We start from the raw sequence: 18783 nt of genomic DNA on the forward strand, positions 1-18783 counted from the left end.
TTACCTTATCAGGTAAAGTATGGCAACCAGCAGAGGTGCTTGTTGAAGGCAAAAGGAAAACAGAATGGGTAGTGGAAGAAGGTGGATATAAATATCATGCATAACCATGTGACCAGTTATAGCAATGAGGATTCTAATTGTCATGAGTATTTTCTCCTTAGTTTGTTACAAATACATTTATGTGTGTGTGTTTGTGTTAAGCAAATATCTTTGTTTTCTTTCCTCTCATTTCCTTATCATGTAAGATGTATTATCTTTGTATCATAGCATTTAAGTGTTGCTAATTTTATATCTTAGTATTTTAGTTATAGGATATCAGGGAGAAGAATAAATATCAATCAAGGACTTTGCCTCCTCTTTTGGGGAAGGGGTTATTGTATTTTTGGTTGTACCCAGTATAGTTGGATGTTAGATGGAATTATGACCTTGTTATTGTCTTTATTTAGAGATTAAATATGGTTTAAGGAGATGTTTATGGGTGACAAGCTGACAAGGGGTAAACTCAGTGATGATAGAAATGATATAAACAAAGAATCAGAACCATTAACATTCATGGTTCTTTCTTATATTAACATAATTATTACAGTGTATGTTGGTAGCCAGTGTGCTATATTCGTGAGTCAGGAACAACTGGATTAAAAAGAACATTTTGAACCCCAAGCAGTATATTAGTGGAAGAGATTCTGAAGACTTTTTTGAAGTGTTAAGATGAGGAGCTATGAAATTGGATGCCAATAGGAGATGTTATATTACAGTGGCTTTTCAATTATGTTCATCCAATTTTACAATTTGGAGATGTGACTTGGACTGACTTGAAATAAGGAGGGTTGATGAGAAAGGTCACAGATGGTGGGATTCAAGCTTCACACTTCTGTAGTCAACAACATTCCCATCTGTGTAATACATTAGAGTTCCATGAAAATTGTTTCAAAGTTAGGTCTCATTGCTAAAAACTTATAAAACTCGTAGCATAGACTAATAAAGATGTTAAGTACCATGGGACTTTAGGCAAGAAGAATCTCTGGGAGCTTAAGGTAAGACACCTAGTTAGAAAATTAGAAGGATACAATTTTCAGTCTGATTGAAAACTTCCCAGGGACAAAGGCTATAGACACTATTACTTTCTAATCTCAGTGTTTCACACAAAATAGGAATTTTATAAATATCTATCATCTGGACTGTAGAAAGAAACAAGGTTAGATAAACTCATGGGACAAGATTACAAAGGGTTTTGAAAGTTACTGTCAGGCCTCTGAGCCCAAGCTAAGACAACATATCCCCTGTGACCTGCACGTACACATCCAGATGGCCTGAAGCAAGTGAAGAATCACAAAAGAAGTGAAAAAGGCTGGTTCCTGCCTTAACTGATGACATTCCACCATTGTGATTTGTTCCTGCCCCACCTTGACTGAGCAATTAACCTTGTGAAATTCCTTCTCCTGGCTCAGAAGCTCCCCCACTGAGCACCTTGGGACCCCCACCCCTGCCCACCAGAGAACAGCCCCCTTTGACTGTAATTTTCCACTACCCACCCAATCCTATAAAATGGCCCCACCCCTATCTCCCTTTGCTGACTCTCTTTTCAGACCCAGACCGCCTGCACCCAGGTGATTAAAAAGCTTTATTGCTCACACAAAGCCTGTTTTGTGGTCTCATCACATGAACATGTGTGACATTTGGTGCCATGACTCGGATCGGGGGACCAACCTTGGGAGACTAATCCCGTCCTCCTGCTCTTTGCTCCATGAGAAACATCCACCTATGACCTCGGGTCCTCAGACCAACCAGCCCAAGGAACATGTCACCAATTTTAAATCAGGTAAGTGGCCTCTTTTTACTCTCTTCTCAAACCTCTCTCACTATCCCTCAACCTCTTTCTCCTTTCAATCTTGGTGCCACCCTTTAATCTCTCCCTTCTGTTAATTTCAATTCCTTTCATTTTCTGGTAGAGACAGAGAAGAGGTGTTTTATCTGTGAACGCAAAACTCCAGCACTGGTCACGGACTCGGGAAGACAGTCTTCCCTTCGTGTTTAATCACTGCGAGGATGCCTGATTGATTATTCACCCAGGTTTCAGAGGTGTCACCGCAGGGACACCTGCTTTAATCCTTCACCCTTAGTGGCAAGCACCACTTTCCTGGGGGGCAAGCACCCTTTACCCCTTCTGTGTCTCTACCCTCTCTTTTCTCTGGGCTTGCCTCCTTCACTATAGGCAACCTTCTACTCTCCATTCCTCCCTCTTCTCCCTTAGTCTGTGTTCTCAAAAACTTAAAACCTCTTCAACTCACACCTGACCTAAAACCTAAATGCCTTATTTTCTTCTGCAACACCGCTTGGCCCCAATACAAACTTGATAATGGTTCTAAATGGCCAGAAAATGGCACTTTCAATTTCTCCATCCGACAAGATCTAGATAATTCTTGTCATAAAATGGGCAAATGGTCTAAGGTGCCTGACGGCCAGGCTTTCTTTTACACATCGGCCCCTCCCTAGTCTCTGTTCCCAATGCAACTTGTCCCAAGTCTTCCTTCTTTCCCTCCTGCCTGCCCCTCAGTCCCAACCCCAAGCATCGCTGAGTCTTTTCAACCTTCCTTTTCTATAGACCCATCTGACCTCTCCCCTCCTTCCCAGTCTGCTCCTCCTCAGGTCACTGGTCACTCCTTGCCAGGTTGAATCAGGCTCCAATTCTTCCTCAGCCTCTGCTACCCCCACCCTATAATCCTTCTATCACCTCCCCTCCTCACACCCAGTCTGGCTTACAGTTTGGTTCTACCACTAGCCCTCCCCAACCTGCCCAACAATTTCCTCTTAAAGAGGTGGCTAGAGCTAAAGGCATAGTCAAGGTTAATGCTCCTTTTTCTTTATCCAACCTCTCCAAAATCAATTAACATTTAGGCTCTTTTTCATCAAATATAAAAACCCAGCCCAGTTCATGGCTCATTTGGCAGCAACCCTGAGATGCTTTACAGTCCTAGACGATGAAGGGTCAGGAGGCCATCTCATTCTAAATACACATTTTATCACGAAGTCAGCTCCTGACATTAGAAAAAAGCTTCAAAAATTAGAATCCAGCCCTCAAACCCCACAACAGGAATTAATCAACCTTGCCTTCAAGGTGTACAATAGGGAGGAGGCAGCCAGACAGCAACACATTTCTGAGTTACAATTACTTGCCTCTGCTGTGAGACAAAACCCAGCCACACCTCCAGCACACAAGAACTTCAAAATGCCTAAGCCACACATGCCTAAGCCGCAGCAGTCAAGCATTCCTACAGGACCTCCTCAATCAGGATCTTGCTTCAAGTGTCAGAAGTCTGGCCACTGGGCCAAGGAATGCCCAGAGCCTGGGATTCCTCCTAAGCCATGTCCTATATGTGTGGGATCCCACTGGAAATTGGACTGTCCAATTTGCCCGGCAGCCACTCCCAGAGACCCTGGAACTCTGGCCCAAGGCTCTCTGACTGACTCCTTCCCAGATTTCTTGGCTTAACAGCTGAAGACTGATGCTGCCCAATTGCCTTGGAAGCCTCTTGGACCATCACGGACGCTGAGCTTTGGGTAACTCTCACAGTGGAGGGTAAGTCCATCCCCTGTTTAATCAATATGGGGGCTACCCACTCCACATTACCTTCTTTTCAAGGGCCTGTTTCCCTTGCCCCTGAAACTGTTGTATTGACGGCCAAGCTTCAAAACCCCTTAAAACTCCCCCACTCTGGTGCCAACTTGGACAACATCCTTTTATGCACTCTTTTTCAGTTATCCCCATCTGCCCAGTTCCCTTATTAGGCCGAGACATTTTAACCAAATTATCTGCTTCCCTGACTATTCCTGGACTACAGCCACATCTCATTGCCATCCTTCTTCTAAACCCAAAACCTCCTGCACATCTTCCTCTCATATCCCCCCCGCCCTTAACCCACAAGTATGGGACACCTCTACTCCCTCCTTGGCAACCGATCACATACCCATTACTATCCCAGTAAAACCTAATCACCCTTACCCCACTCAATGCCAGTATCTCATCCCACAACAGGCTTTAAGGGGATTAAAGCCTGTTATCACTCGCCCACTACAGCATGGGCTTCTAAGACCTATACATTCTCCTTATAATTCCATTTTACCTGTTCAAAAATCGGACAAGTCTTGCAGGTTAGTTCAGGATCTGCGCCTTATCAACCAAATTGTTTGGCCTATGCATCCCGTGGTGCCAAACTCATATACTCTGTTATTCTCAATACCTCCCTCCACAACCCATTATTCTGTTCTGGATCTCAAACATGCTCTCTTTACTATTCCTTTGCACCCTTCATCCCAGCCTTTCTTCACTTTCACTTGGACTGATCCTGACACCCATCAGGCTCAGCAAATTACCTGGGCTGTACTGCTGCAAGGCTTCATGGAAAGCCCCCATTAGTTGAGTCAAGCCCAAATTTCTTCCTCATCCATTACCTATCTTGGCATAATTCTTCATAAAAACACACATGCTCTCACTGCTGATGGTGTCCGGCTAATTTCCCAAACCCCAACCCTTTCTACAAAACAACAACTCCTTTTCTTCCTAGGCATGGTTAGCTACTTCCGCCTTTGGATACCTAGTTTTACCATCCTAACAAAACCATTATATAAACTCACAAAAGGAAACCTAGCTATCCCCATAGATCCTAAATCCTTTCCCCACTCCTCTTTCCATTCCTTGAAAACAGCTTTAGAGACTGCTCCCACACTAGCTCTCCCTGACTCATCCCAACCCTTATCATTACACACAGCCAAAGTGCAGGGCTGTGCAGTCAGAATTCTTACACAAGGACTGGGATTTCGCCCTGTAGCCTTTTTGTCCAAACAACTTGACCTTACTGTTTTAGGCTGGCCATCATGTCTCCATGCAGCGGCCGCCACCACCCTAACACTTTTAGAGGCACTCAAAATCACAAACTATGCTCAACTCACTCTCTACAGTTCTTAAACTTCCAAAATCTATTTCCTTCCTCACACCTGATGCATATACTTTCTGCTCCCTGGCTCCTTCAGCTATACTCACTCTTTGTTGAGTCTCCCACAATTACCATTGTTCCTGGCCTGGACTTCAATCTGGCCTCCCACATTATTCCAGATACCACACCTGACCCCTATGACTGTATCTCTCTGATCCACCTGACATTCACTCCATTTCCCCATATTTCCTTCTTTCCTGTTCCCCACCCTGATCACACTTGGTTTATCAATGGCAGTTCCACCAGGCCTAATCGCCACTCACCAGCAAAGGCATGCTATGCTATAATATCTTCCACATCTATCACTGAGGCTACCACTCTGCTCTCCTTCTCTATCTCTCAGCAAGCTGAACTCACTGCCTTAACTTGAGCTCTCACTCTTGCAAAGGTACTACACGTCAGTATTTATACTGACTCTACATATGGCTTCCATATCCTGCACCACCATGCTGTTATATGGGCTGAAAGAGGTTTCCTCACCATGCAAGGATCCTCCATCATTAATGCCTCTTTAATAAAAACTCTTCTCAAGGCCACTTTACTTCCAAAGGAAGCTGGAGTCATTCACTGCAAGGGCCATCAAAAGGCATCAGATCCCTTGGCTCAGGGCAATACTTTTGCTGATAAGGTAACTAAAGCAGCAGCTAGCATTCCAACTTCTTTCCCTCATGTCCAGTTTTTCTCCTTCTCATTGGTCACTCCGACCTACTCTCCCACTGAAACTTCCACCTATCAATCTCTTCCCACACAAGGCAAAGGGTTCTTAGACCAAGGAAAATATCTCCTTCCACCCTCACAGGCCCATTATATTCTGTTGTCATTTCATAACCTCTTCCACGTAGGTTACAAGCTGCTAGCCCACCTCTTAGAACCTTTCATTTCATTTCCATTGTGGAAATCTGTCCTCAAGGAAATCACTTCTCAGTGTTCCATCTGCTATTCTAATACCCCTCAGTGATTATTCAGGCCCCCTCCCTTCCCTACACATCAAGCTCGGGGTTTTGCCCCTGCCCAGGACTGGCAAATTTATTTACTCACATGACCTGAGTCAAGAAACTAAAATACCTCTTGGTCTGGGTAGACACTTTCACTGAATGGGTAGAGGCCTTTCCCACAAGGTCTGAGAAGGCCTCCACGGTCATTTCTTCCCTTCTGTCAGACATAATTCCTCGGTTTGGCCTTCCCACCTCTATACAGTTCAATAATGGACCAGCCATTATTAGACAAATCACCCAAGCAGTTTCTCAGGCTCTTGGTCTTCAGTGGAATCTTCATACCCCTTGCCATCCTCAATCTTCAGGAAAGGTAAAACGGACTAATGGTCTTTTAAAAACACACCTCACCAGGCTCAGCCTCCAACTTAAAAAAGACTGGACAATACTTTTACCACTTGCCTTTCTCAGAATTTGGGCCTGTCCTCGGGATGCTACAGGATACAGCTCATTTGAGCTCCTGTATGGATGCTCCTTTTTATTAGGCCCCAGTTTCATTCCAGACACCAGCCCAACTTGAACTACACCCCAAAGACTTGTCATCCCTACTATCTTCTGTCTAGTCATACTCCTATTCACCATTCTCAACTACTTGCAAATGCCCTGCCCTTGTTTACACTGCCAGTTTACACTTTTCCTTCAAACCATCATAACTGGTATCTCTTGGTTTTACCTCAAAGCGCCACCCTTAAGTCTCTCTTAAAGTGGATAAATGATCTTTACTGACAGGGTACACTCCAATACTTTCACCCTGATGAAGTCCTATTCTTTACTTTTATACTCACTCTTATTCTTGTTCCCGTTCTTATACCACCCTCTACCTCTCTCCAGCTATCTCCACCACACTATCAACCTCACTCGCTCTCTCCTAGCTGTTTCTAATCCTTCTTTAACAAACAATTGCTGGCTTTGCATTTCTCTTTTCTCCAAAATCGCCGAGGCCTCGACTTACTCACTGCTAATAGGGACTCTGTATATTTTTAAATGAAGAGTGTTGTTTTTACCTAAATCAATCTGGCCTGGTGTATGACAACATAGAAACACTCAAGGATAGAGCCCAAAAAAACTCACCGACCAAGCAAGTAATTATGCTGAACCCCCTTGGGCACTCTCTAATTGGATGTCCTGGGTCCTCCCAATTCTTAGTCCTTTAATACCTGTTTTTCTCCTTCTCTTATTCGGACCTTGGGTCTTCTGTTTAGTTTCTCAATTCATGTAAAACCGTATCCAGGCCATCACCAGTCATTCTATACGACAAATGTTTCTTCTAACGACCCCACAATGTCACCCCTTACCACAAAATCTTCCTTCAGCTTAATTTCTCCCATTCCAGGTTCCCACACTGCCCCTAATCCCGCTCGAAGCAGCCCTAAGAAACATCACCCATTATCTCTCCATACTACCCCCCCCAAAATTTTTGCTGCCAACACTTCAACACTATGTTATTTTTCTTATTAATATAAGAAGATAGGAATGTCAGGCCTCTGAGCCCAAGCTAAGCCATCCTATCCCCTGTGGCCTGCACATATACATCCAGATGGCCTGAAGCAAGTGAAGAATCACAGAAGTGAAAATGGCCGGTTCCTGCCTTAACTGATGACATTTCACCACTGTGATTTGTTCCTGCCCCACTTTGACTGAGCGATTAACCTTGTGAAATTTCTTTCCTGGCTTAGAAGCTCCCCCACTGAGCACCTTGGGACCCCCACCCCTGCCCACCAGAGAACAACCCCCTTTGACTGTAATTTTCCACTACCTACCCAAATCCTATAAAATGGCCCCACCCCTATCTTCCTTTGCTGACTCTCTTTTCGGACCAAGCCTGCCTGCACCCAGGTGACTAGAAAGCTTTATTGCTCACACAAAGCCTGTTTGGTGGTCTCTTCACAGGGACGCATGTGACAGTTACAAGTTAACATAGAGGTAGATAAAGTAAATAAAATTACTGAGAACAGAATGTGATGACACAAAGTTTTAAGAAGTGGCAGGGGATAAGAATCACAGCAGAAATACAAGCATTGAGGCCAGCCAGAAAGCTAATGCTGTTTTGGTCGATTTGTAGGCAAAAAAAAAAAAAAAAAAAACAGGCCTCACTTTTTGATGTATTTAGGGGAGTTAAAAGGATTAAACACAATTCTTGCCCTCAAAGAGCTTTAGGAATGTTGAAAAGTCTCAGAGAAAACAAGTAGTTGAATTTAAGGAGGGCCGAGAGGTGGAAGAGTAGCTCTGGATCTTCGCTTGAACTTTTCTGAAATATCTTAAAAGCATTATTTTAAAAAAAAAAAGGCAACTCCATATGGCCACAGCCAAGTATGAACTTTTAAAAAGTTATCTATTATGACAGATGTTAGAATCATGGTATCTTTAAGAAAGGGGAATGAGGAAGCCTTTTGGAGTGCTAGAAATTTCTTGATCTAGGTTTTGGGTTTTATGATTGTAGTCATCAATGTGTAAGTTATATAACTTTTAGAAATTGCTATAGATTTTTAAAAGTACCTTTTAAAGACTATTTGGACAACTCTTTGAGGACTTCTGCTTATTAAATGGATACTTAGGTTTATAATTTATATTTAAAATTCATCCTTGAATATGGAGTAAATAATTTTAATTCTTTTTATCGTATCAACTCATATTCACATATGTTTGGTTAGTGACGTGACAAACCAACTTTTAATCTTTGAGGTAGCTCTACACATAGGAAGATGCCCTTTGGTCACAATGTTTTCATCTTGTGCTTTCTTTTCAAACACAAACTGTTCTGCTAAGCAGGAAACAACTGGCTCCTTGGCATCTATAGTCAACACTATTCCCAGGACTTGACAAACTACACTACGCAGGGAGCTCAGTCTATTCCTTTAGAGCAATTGTTTCCATTTTGTATCATGCCAAAATCATTCAAAAGTAGTATAGAAAGTTCTCTCTCGTGCTGAGAACACTCTGAGGTTTTGATCAGATGATTTCTGTTGTTTTTACTGAGCTATATTCCCTAAATGTGTAAGAAAAAAGAAACATAACCATTTTACCTTAAAAAGAACATAATTAATAAGAACATATGCAGCATATTTACCACCTAACCAAAATATGATTAACACATGGCAGAAAAAAACTCTTGGGTTTAAAAATAGCTTTATTTAGCATACCAAAAACACAGAAATATAAGAAAGACCCTACCTAGTATAAACATAAAAATAGTTAAATACCATAATTTAATGTAAACCAAGCATCTTAAAAGGTGAAATATTATAATAAAATACATACTATTTACACAGAACCAAGTTAAAGCTACCTCCACAGTTACTGGATCAGATCATCAATCTTGAAGTCATCATTAAAAATGAAGCAAACACAACATCTCTATCTGCACTGGTCAATAGGAAAAGAAGAAATCATTATATTTACTTTAAGGAAGTATAATTTATTGTGACATTTAGAGCAGGGAGACAGAAAGTGCCAATTCTAGGATTCCAGACACAACTACTGCACATGCAGACGTGTAAACCATTTCACAGGAAGACCATTGAGCCTGTTCTTTTATTTAAATGCAAACTGGTTGATTCAATTCAGTTACTCCTTAAGAAAGGTACTAAATATATTCTGTAAAAATAAACTTTTAAAAAACAATCAAAGGTGAATGTAATATCAATCAGGTAAGAAAGGCAAAAGCATAAAAAATATATATTATTCCAAACAAACCCCTTAATTTTAACAAATGCTAAGAAACTCAGTTTATAAAACCAGATGGGGTAGCAAAAGGGATTTTAAAAAATATAAAAGCCAAATCAAACTCAAACCAAACAAACCTAAGATAATGTTTCTTGAAGACAGTGGTATTTTGTTTATCCTATCATTATCATGCAGCAGCCACCATGAGATCTATGGCTGATAAAGCTGTTACTGTGAAGTAGTATGTTATTTGACCAACAGTCTAAAAAGCTATAGTCATTGATCAGTTTAAGCATTTGGCTTTTTGGCTTCAAACATCAACACTCATTCTGATACTGCAATTCAGGTGTCTCTAAAAGGCAGCATTATATCCAATATCAGGAGTTTAAAATGTAAAATAAAGTTGCAAGAAATCACACTTAGTAACAGAATCTCCTGCTCCTATGTCTAATCCTGTAGCTCTAAAACTTTTGGTCTCTGGACCCCTTTATTCCCTTAACATTTATTGAGGATCTGGATGCCAAAGTGCTTTTGTTCATGAGGTTTATATCTATCAATATTTACCATACTAAAAAAAACTGAAAATTTTTAAAGTATTAATGTATTTAAACATAATAAACCCATTACATGCTAACACAAATAACATTTTATGAAAAATAGCCATATTTTCAAAAACAGAAAAAGAGATTTGTGAGAAGATGGCAATGTTTTACATTTGCAACACTTTTTTTGAGATAGAGTGAAAAGCTAATGTCTTCACATTATAATAAAAATATTTTGATCTCATAGTGCCCCCTGAAAGGCTCTCAAGGAACCCAGGGGTCCACGGGCGATGCTTTGAAAACTGCTGATCTAATCTAAAGCCTGACATTAAAGACAAAAAAAAGTCCACACAAAAGGTGTCTTAATTTCCATTTAAAAATAAACAAAAAAATACCCCACACATACATACACAGTTCACTGGGTCAAACACTTCTACCTTTAGCTTTAAATAGAAGCCAAAGATTGATGTGTGCTCATGGCAAAACTAAAAATGCCATTTCTGAGACCAGGGTCAAGATATAATCAATCATTTTTAGTCCATGAAAGCTGCTAAACCTATTAACTAAGCACACATGCCTTAGTTCCCTTTCCAACATTTGCTTAAACCTGTTTGTGCTGTGTGGGCTATCATCTTTCAGTTGGCACATTTTCAGAATAGACCAGAGCATGACAGGGATTCTCTAACAGCCCACACACTCAGATTAGGAATATGTTACCCATTTATGGGGCAGCCTGCTCTATTTCTCACTGTGTGAAAGATCTCATACAATTTAGGAAAACGGGAAAATTATCCTTGAAGCACAATAATAATAACATTACGAACGTAGTGTAGATAGCTCTTTACATTTTACAAATTTCTTACATATACACCATCTCATTTGATCCTTGTAAAGATGATATTATCCCCATTTTAGAGTTGAGGAGGTTGAGGGTCAGATATGGTTCTTACTCAAGGTACAGTGGTGACAAGTATGTGATGGAGGAGATCTGAGTTCAGGTCATCTGACTCCTACTTCAGGATTCCCCTCAGTGTTACTCCTTCCTTTGGTTCCAGGGCAGGACTGGGGGATGAGTCCGTAGGGATGGAGCTGGAAGCAGCAGGAAATGACACACCTGAAGCCTATATTCCTTCTGCCTGCCTCATCAATCATTTTATCCAACGTTGAAAAGGTTTGGAAGTAGTACAAACATTTCCCTTAACTGACCTAATGAATTTGCCATCAGTGCATACAAAATGAAACTTTATGATACAACTGTCTTGTTTTCTTTTATTTCTCAGCCAGCTTATGTTGGCAACCCATTGACAGCCTGTTCTCTCTGCTCCAAGAAAAAAGTAAAAACCCTACAGTTAAAAAAATACCTGATGAAAATACAAAAGGAAGTCACAACAATGATGAGATCTGTGTGGGGCTATTACTAGATTTATTGTGAACCTAGCATAACACGGACTTTGCAATCTTCTTATACCAATTGGAGAGCAATATAAAAATCACAGTTCATAATTTAATGGAAAATTACCTCTTAACAATCTTGAGGCAAAGACATCAGCCTATATAAAAATATTAAGAAAATAATTTCAAAAATTTTATTTTAACTAAACTCTTAAGGGCTTGAAAATTCTGTGGCAGTAGGAGAGAGTGTAGAACGTACAGTAAAAGGCAATAAAACAGTGAGAATAATTTTACCATTCATGAGTAAAGGAGTAATGGGTATCTACTGCCTATCATTAATCCACACACATATCCATTTTAGAAATTACTTCATTGCCTGGAAATCTGTCTCATCAAGATGTTAATATACACCACAGGAGATATTCAAGATGCTAAGAAAACACTGTTTAATTTTGGAAGTCAGGGGGGAGTGGTCAACCAAAAAGAAAATCCCTATTACAAAACAAGCGGAATGCTACCAAAGACCTTATTGCTATCTGCTGTAAGCAAGTTATCAGTAGCTTACGCATTATTGCTCACACACACTCTTTCTCTTTCTAACATCAAGAATGAGTATGTGTAATTTTTTTCTTTTTAAGGTAGATGAAGAATTATCAAGTTAACAAAAACCAGTCAGAATTAGAAAACATGCTAAGTATATCCAGTTTGCAAAAATCTACAGGATGTCACTGGCTATTACACAAATTCTTGGTACTCTTGTTTTGCAATTTTGGTGAGTAATGCTCTCTTTCCAGGTGATTTAGGTAGTTAATGGATTTTTAAGACAGTTTTACATATACTGTGTTGATACATACATATGTATATATGCCTATACACACATATATACACTTACATGTATGTATCATCACATCACAGAAAGACCCCATTAGTATGTTTTCCCTCTTCATATATTTCCCCTAGCAAAAATGAGCATGGATAATGATTCTATAACAAGAAACAAAACTAAAGAAAATAAAACCAGAAAGTATGAAGTGGTATGCTGTAAGAGTCCAATAAAATAAGTCAATGAACATTTATGTAGTGGTAAAGTGCTAGAAAGTTCTTTCATTAGTATTTTAAAAATGATTAGAGTAAAAAGAAGTTTGCAGCTTCATTTGATGGTGGTGACCACAGGCACCATAGGAATGGCACTGGCTGAGTTGGAGTTGACTATGTCCTCATACTCCGGGGGTGGGTCTAAATGAGGTTCTGTTTCACTCCTCTGCAGGTTCACCTGGCCAGTGGCTTCCTCATAGGTTGGTGGGGGATCACAATTGGACAGGCGAGTAGAGACGGAATCTGAGCGCCCAACTACGTATCCCAGAAAGCCTGGAGACAATCCACTGCTGTCAAACACTTCATCTGGTGGCGGGGGTGGGGTGATAATATTAAGTTGCTGAGGGAAAGGAATGTGGCCTTCAGTCACTGTCTGTCTACGAGTTTTGTTTCTTAGGAAGCATCTCCAGATTAGGAAAATGACAAGGAGGATAATGAAGAGGCCAAAGATTAATGGAAAGGTAAGGTAAAATTGAAACCAGTCACTTCCTCGGTTACTCTCCCCTTGTTGCGCTTTTGTGTAGGTGCTCCAAAACTCCTTCTGAAAATACAATACAAAATAAATAGAAAATCAATATGAATAAAAGATGGAAAATACCAGATGAATAAATGTCTGGGTTCAATGAACATAATGAACAAAAACCCAAAACCAAATTTGCTGAATCAAAGGACCTACAGTCTGTATTTTCCATGTGACAAGAAATTACAAATACATTATTGTACTCATTCCGGATCCTCCCTAAAATGGTCAATCAGAATCCAAGAGTGTTTTTTAAGACTTGGAGTTATTTATATTTTCAGCTATGACACTTTAGAGGGAAAAATAAGTAATGAGCGTTTTCCCCTTTACTAATTATACCAAATAATTTACTGTTAAAATATGTTAAATATCATCGCTCTCCATATCCAATTACAAGATTCTCATCTCATGATCCCTATAATCATTAACAGTATGTACAAGTTTAGGCTGTTGTAGTCTTTCAGTGCTCAAACACTCCAGAAACACCTTGTTTTCTAATGGTTCTGTTTGGGGTTTCTTGCCACCAGACATTCCTCCTCAGCTCCCTCTCCACCCCCAGAGTTTAGTACACAGATGGTGACTGAAGGTCAAAATTACATATTGTTCCTAGGAGAGACCTCAGGCTAGTGAAGAAACTGCATTAGGTTACTTCTAAACCTGGACCTTAATCCCAAATGAAAAGTAATCCAGTAGTTCAAGACTTTACCGTATGTAGGGGGAAGTATTTAAAAGATAAAAAAGAAACTTGACCCAATTACTAGTTATGAAACCTGGGCAAGTTACTCCTTTCAGTCTCGGTTTCCTCACTTGTAAAATGGTATAATACAAACCTACCTGATAGGTTGCCTGTGCATTAAGTGAGATAACATTTATAACACATCTAATTAAGTCCCTGGCATATAAATACTCAATACATATTAGTGATTATAATTAACTTTATATATTATAATCGAATCTCTGCTTCAAAATGACTGATAACCTATCCCTTACTTTGATACAAAGATCACCCACAATTGCAATGCTATTGACTCCATTTATCAAAGTGCTTTTCTCACGGTCATATTTATTTGCAGGTATTACGGGTCACTAATAATATTTGAAATGTCTTCCATTTCATATTATTTAATTACCTGGCATCAAGGGAGGGAGCCCTTGGAATGCAAATTGGAAAAAGAAGAGCTGAGGAGTTAGCTCACTACACGAATGGACAAATGGAGTTGGATTACACCTGGAATTCTGAACGCAGATGTCCCATGGGGGCATGGAATTTAGATAAAACACCAAATCTGGTCCAAACTAATACTATGGGCACTAAAGCTGCTTGTTTTATAGTCATATATTTTACTTCACTTAGTCATATAACCTTTTAAAGAACCCTGTGGTCATAATAATGACTCCTGAATGAGATCTCTAAGGTACCTTATTACTCCAACATTCTATAATTCTAAGAGGAACTGGACATGTTGTAAGAAATATTGTATGATTTACTAAAGGCTGTACAGGTTCGCAATGAACTTCACCTAAAAATCCAGATGAAAACATGCAAGATCCAATACTTTAAAAAGCCCAAAGAAGAAAAAGTAGAGTCTAGATACAGCAATCATCTCAGGATAATATGTAATAGCTGAAATTGTCAAAGGACTCATTTGTTTCACTAATATGGAAATATATTCACAGGTAAAAACTATTAAATATAGATATATGAAGACTTTTTACACAATAAATTTGCTCCTAAAATTGCACATCATTAACTTTTTATATAACTGTCACTTTTAGGATTGAAAAAAGTTAATTATATAAAACTTCACTCGTGTAAAAACAGCAAAAATGGGGCCGGGTATGGTGGCTCACGCTTGTAATCTCAGCACTTTGGAAGGCTGAGGCAGGCGGATCAACTGAGGTGAAGAGTTCAAGACCAGCCTGACCAACATGTAGAAACCTGGTCTCTACTAAAAATACAAAATTAGCCAGGCACGGTGGCGCATGCTTGTAGTTGCAGCTACTCGGGAGGCTGAGGCAGGAGAACTGCTTGAAACTGGGAGGCAGAGGTTGCGGGTGGGCTGAGATTGCGTCATTGCATTCCAGCCTGGGCAACAAGAGCGAAACTCTGTCTCAACAAAACAAAAACAGCAAAAATGAAAACAAATCACTTGTAGTTCCATCATAAAGATGTAAGCAGTATTAACATTTAGGTTTACATCATTTAAAAAATTGCTTTACATCTCTTTCTTCTGTACACTTGCCAATCACAGTTGCACTCCTAAAAAACAACAGACTCTTTTACAAATTTGGAATCAAACTGCACCAAATAAAATAAAATAAACTTATCAAGTATCTGATCCATAGTAAATTTTCCTTTATCTGCAGGTGAGACTTTAACCTCCCTCTTCCTAGTCTCTCAGGTCACCACTTCCTTTTACTCTATTTCAATTTATCCAAAAATACCAATAAATATATGTGATTTAAATAATTATATGATGCTAATCTTAGAAAAACATAATAAAATATGGCTCTTTTATATTGTCCACATTACTTTGGAATACCCAAGGATTAATCTACATGAATCTTTTTTGCACGCTTGCTTGCATAATTCAATTTCTCTGTTTTTTTGGCATTCTGGGAAATAAAAAAAATTTTAGTCTAATTCTTTCCACTTTAGAAAAAACTTACAGAAAAATAATCAGGCATTTATTTTCAATGGATAAAAACAAAGCTTAGGCAAAAACTGAATGAGTAAACCAGATTTTAATTTTACAGGTAGTAACTTACTTAATCCTTAACAATAAAATACTGTAGGCTCTGTTATCATCCTCACTTTGCAGATGAGGAAATGGAGGCTCAGAGAGGTTACATAATGATAAAGTCAAGGTCATTTAACATCTAAACACTGGAGCTGGGATTTCAACCTAAGAGGTCTGCCACCAGAGCAAACCAATAAGCAATCTGCCTTGATGTATAAGTAATTTGGAATCAGTTTGGCTACTTTCCTAAAATTCAGTCTTCCATCATTTTCAATGTGTAGTCAAAAGCAAGCTGCCTCATTTTACAGATTAAATGCTTTCAACTAAGTTAACAATGATCTAAATAAAAACACAATGACAGATTTATTTGGAAAAGAGACTGATATGTCCTTGAGGCCAGAGGGTCAGAAGAAAATTCATGTGAAATCAGCTCTAATAATTATCATTCAAACAAATAATTTCAAAGTATGTTTCTGTAAGCTATTTACACAGATCTTTTTCTTTTCAAATCAGCAATAGATTTAGAATAAGCAAATGATTTCAAGACTTGGTAGAGCAGTGCTTTAGAAGGATTTAACATTAGTGGCAGGCAATAATGTGGCACAAACGTGTGTGCCTAAACAAGAATTACTATCATAATTGAATCATACTTTTATAGCAATCTTAAGCATGATGTAAAAGAGTGAATGAAGAAGAGAGTCATTATAGGGACTCTATAGTTTCAGCTCAGGATAAAATTAAACAAGTGATAAACACAATCTGGAGCTGCCAGAGAGGTCCGACAACCGTTTCAGAGGGAAGAGTCGCAAGAGGTAGACGTTTCATCCTGTAAGCTGAGTGCTAGAACAAAATGCAGTAGGTGGAAGATTCTTACAAAGAATATTTGTTTCCCTTTTATAAAATGTGTGCTTTTTTGTTTTGAATGTTCTCATTGCCATTTACGAACAGAATTTGAGTGACTCAAGGCCTGACCTCAAGGCTTTCATAATTGGAAAGATAGTAGAGTGGGGCATGTTTTGCAATCTGATCAATCAGCTCAGAACCTACATAAAAAAGTTGGGAAGTGGATGATTTTCCCAGTGAGTTTGTATTGATGAGGAGGGCCTAGCAGCATTTATATATAGCTCTCCTACAGCTTCTCCCTATCCTTGAAAGAGAATGCCATTAAAGGGGAGGAAGGACCTTAGGAGACGAGGGACTAAAAATCAATCCTAACTCCAAAAGCTGCCTTGTTGAGAGTAGAAGGCAGAAATACACCCAAGTTGGAAAATCCAAGCAAGTGTAGTCCAACGTTTTAAGATTCCTTACCAAAAGTGATACTCTAGGGAAAATGGCCGGACTTACAAGTCACTTAACATCTTTGGGTCAATTTTTTGTCTCTAAGGTAGTTACATGTATATCTAAGCTATGAAAAAGTAGAAAAGGCAATTTTAAAATTGATACATAATGCGGAGGTGTGGTAGCACAAACCTGTACCCTCAGCTACTTCAGAGGCTGAGGTGTGAGGGTCCCTTGAACCCAGGAGTTAGAGACAAACCTGGGAAATATAGGGAGATTCCAGCTCTTTAAAAAGTATCTTAAAAGATATGTTTTGTATTCTTTTCTCAAAAAGTAAGGTATTATCTTGAAAACTGTCAGTAGAAGATGGACAAGTTACTGGGAAACAATATTATGCTGGGCATGATAAGCATCAATTCAATTGACTACCAGTTGAAGATGCTACGGCTGGGGGATGGAGAAGACCAAAGGTTGGTGGCATGCTGTTTCAATTAATTATGGGCACTATATTTTGCAAGGTGGCACACAGGTTACATAAAGAAAATTCTCATAATTTAGATGGAATTATTTGGAAATGGTTATGGTTTGGATTCAGGACACTTGAATGGAACTGAAGCAGGAGAATAGGGTCTGGAGACAAGGAGCTTTCACTTGAGTCTGTGACTGGTCACAGGCCAAGTCTTCATTTGCATAGGGTGTAACTCCACTTCAGCCTTCAATTGGTTGCAGGACAAGTCTTCATTTGCACAGGGTATAACTTCACTTCAGCCTCTGACTGGTCACAGGTCAGGTGTTCATTTACACAGGGTGTAACCAATAGGAAACCTCTAAAGGGTACTTAAACCCCAGAAGATTTTGCAACGGGTGATCTTTAGCCACCTGTTTCTTCAGCTCCTGCTCTGTGGAGCGTACTTTTGCTTCGATACATCTATGCTTTTGTTGCTTCATTCTTTTGTTGCTTTGTTTGTGCGTTTTGTCCAATCCTCTGCTCAACACATCAAGAACCTGGATGACACGTCAAGACCCTACAATGGTAACGGAACCAAAGAAGTGGGGGGATTGGTACCTGTCCCGGTGTAATAAGCAAAAGGAGGAATCCCAAGTCCCAGAATATCACTAGTGACCAGTATGTAAATTGACTGCTGAAAACTCATTCTTTTATATCGTTAAGGAGAAAGACTAAGGTGCAGGATCCTGTGAATTATGTTACTATTTGGTATATATACATGCACGTGTACTTCTCCATAAAACAAAAGTTTGTAAGTGCTATGGTTTGGATGTGGTTTCTTCTTGCTAAAACTCATGTTGGTGTTGAACGTATCCAGGGATTTCGAAAGCCATTATTGTTATGGCAAGCCAGACTTAAAAGTAATCATCCTAGCTACTACATGTTTCCAAGATTTTTGCAACATATTGAAGAGAATATTATTAATGAAAACATTTTGAAAGAAATAAAATTAGAGATATTGTTGCATCTCACTTCTCTATCTCAAACTTGTAGCCATTTCTTTCCAGAAGAAAAATTTGAAACATTAAGGGAAAACAGTTGGGTAAAAGACGCATTTGCTT

The 18783-nt window shown here is 39.4% G+C and overlaps 1 protein-coding gene across 1 annotated transcript in view; it reads right to left on the reverse strand.

Annotated features, from left to right (window-relative positions):
• Positions 1–9092: 9092 nt before the first annotated feature.
• The window catches only part of PRRG1 (proline rich and Gla domain 1), a 104515-nt gene continuing 94824 nt past the window's right edge, over positions 9093–18783 (reverse strand). The window contains exon 4 of the mRNA XM_008019605.3: positions 9093–13216. Within this exon, the coding sequence (XP_008017796.1) occupies positions 12731–13216 (486 nt within the window). The 3' untranslated portion in view covers positions 9093–12730. The remainder of the gene's footprint in view (positions 13217–18783) is intronic.

Source organism: Chlorocebus sabaeus, chromosome X (genome assembly GCF_047675955.1).
Source record: "Chlorocebus sabaeus isolate Y175 chromosome X, mChlSab1.0.hap1, whole genome shotgun sequence".
NCBI lineage: Eukaryota > Metazoa > Chordata > Mammalia > Primates > Cercopithecidae > Chlorocebus > Chlorocebus sabaeus.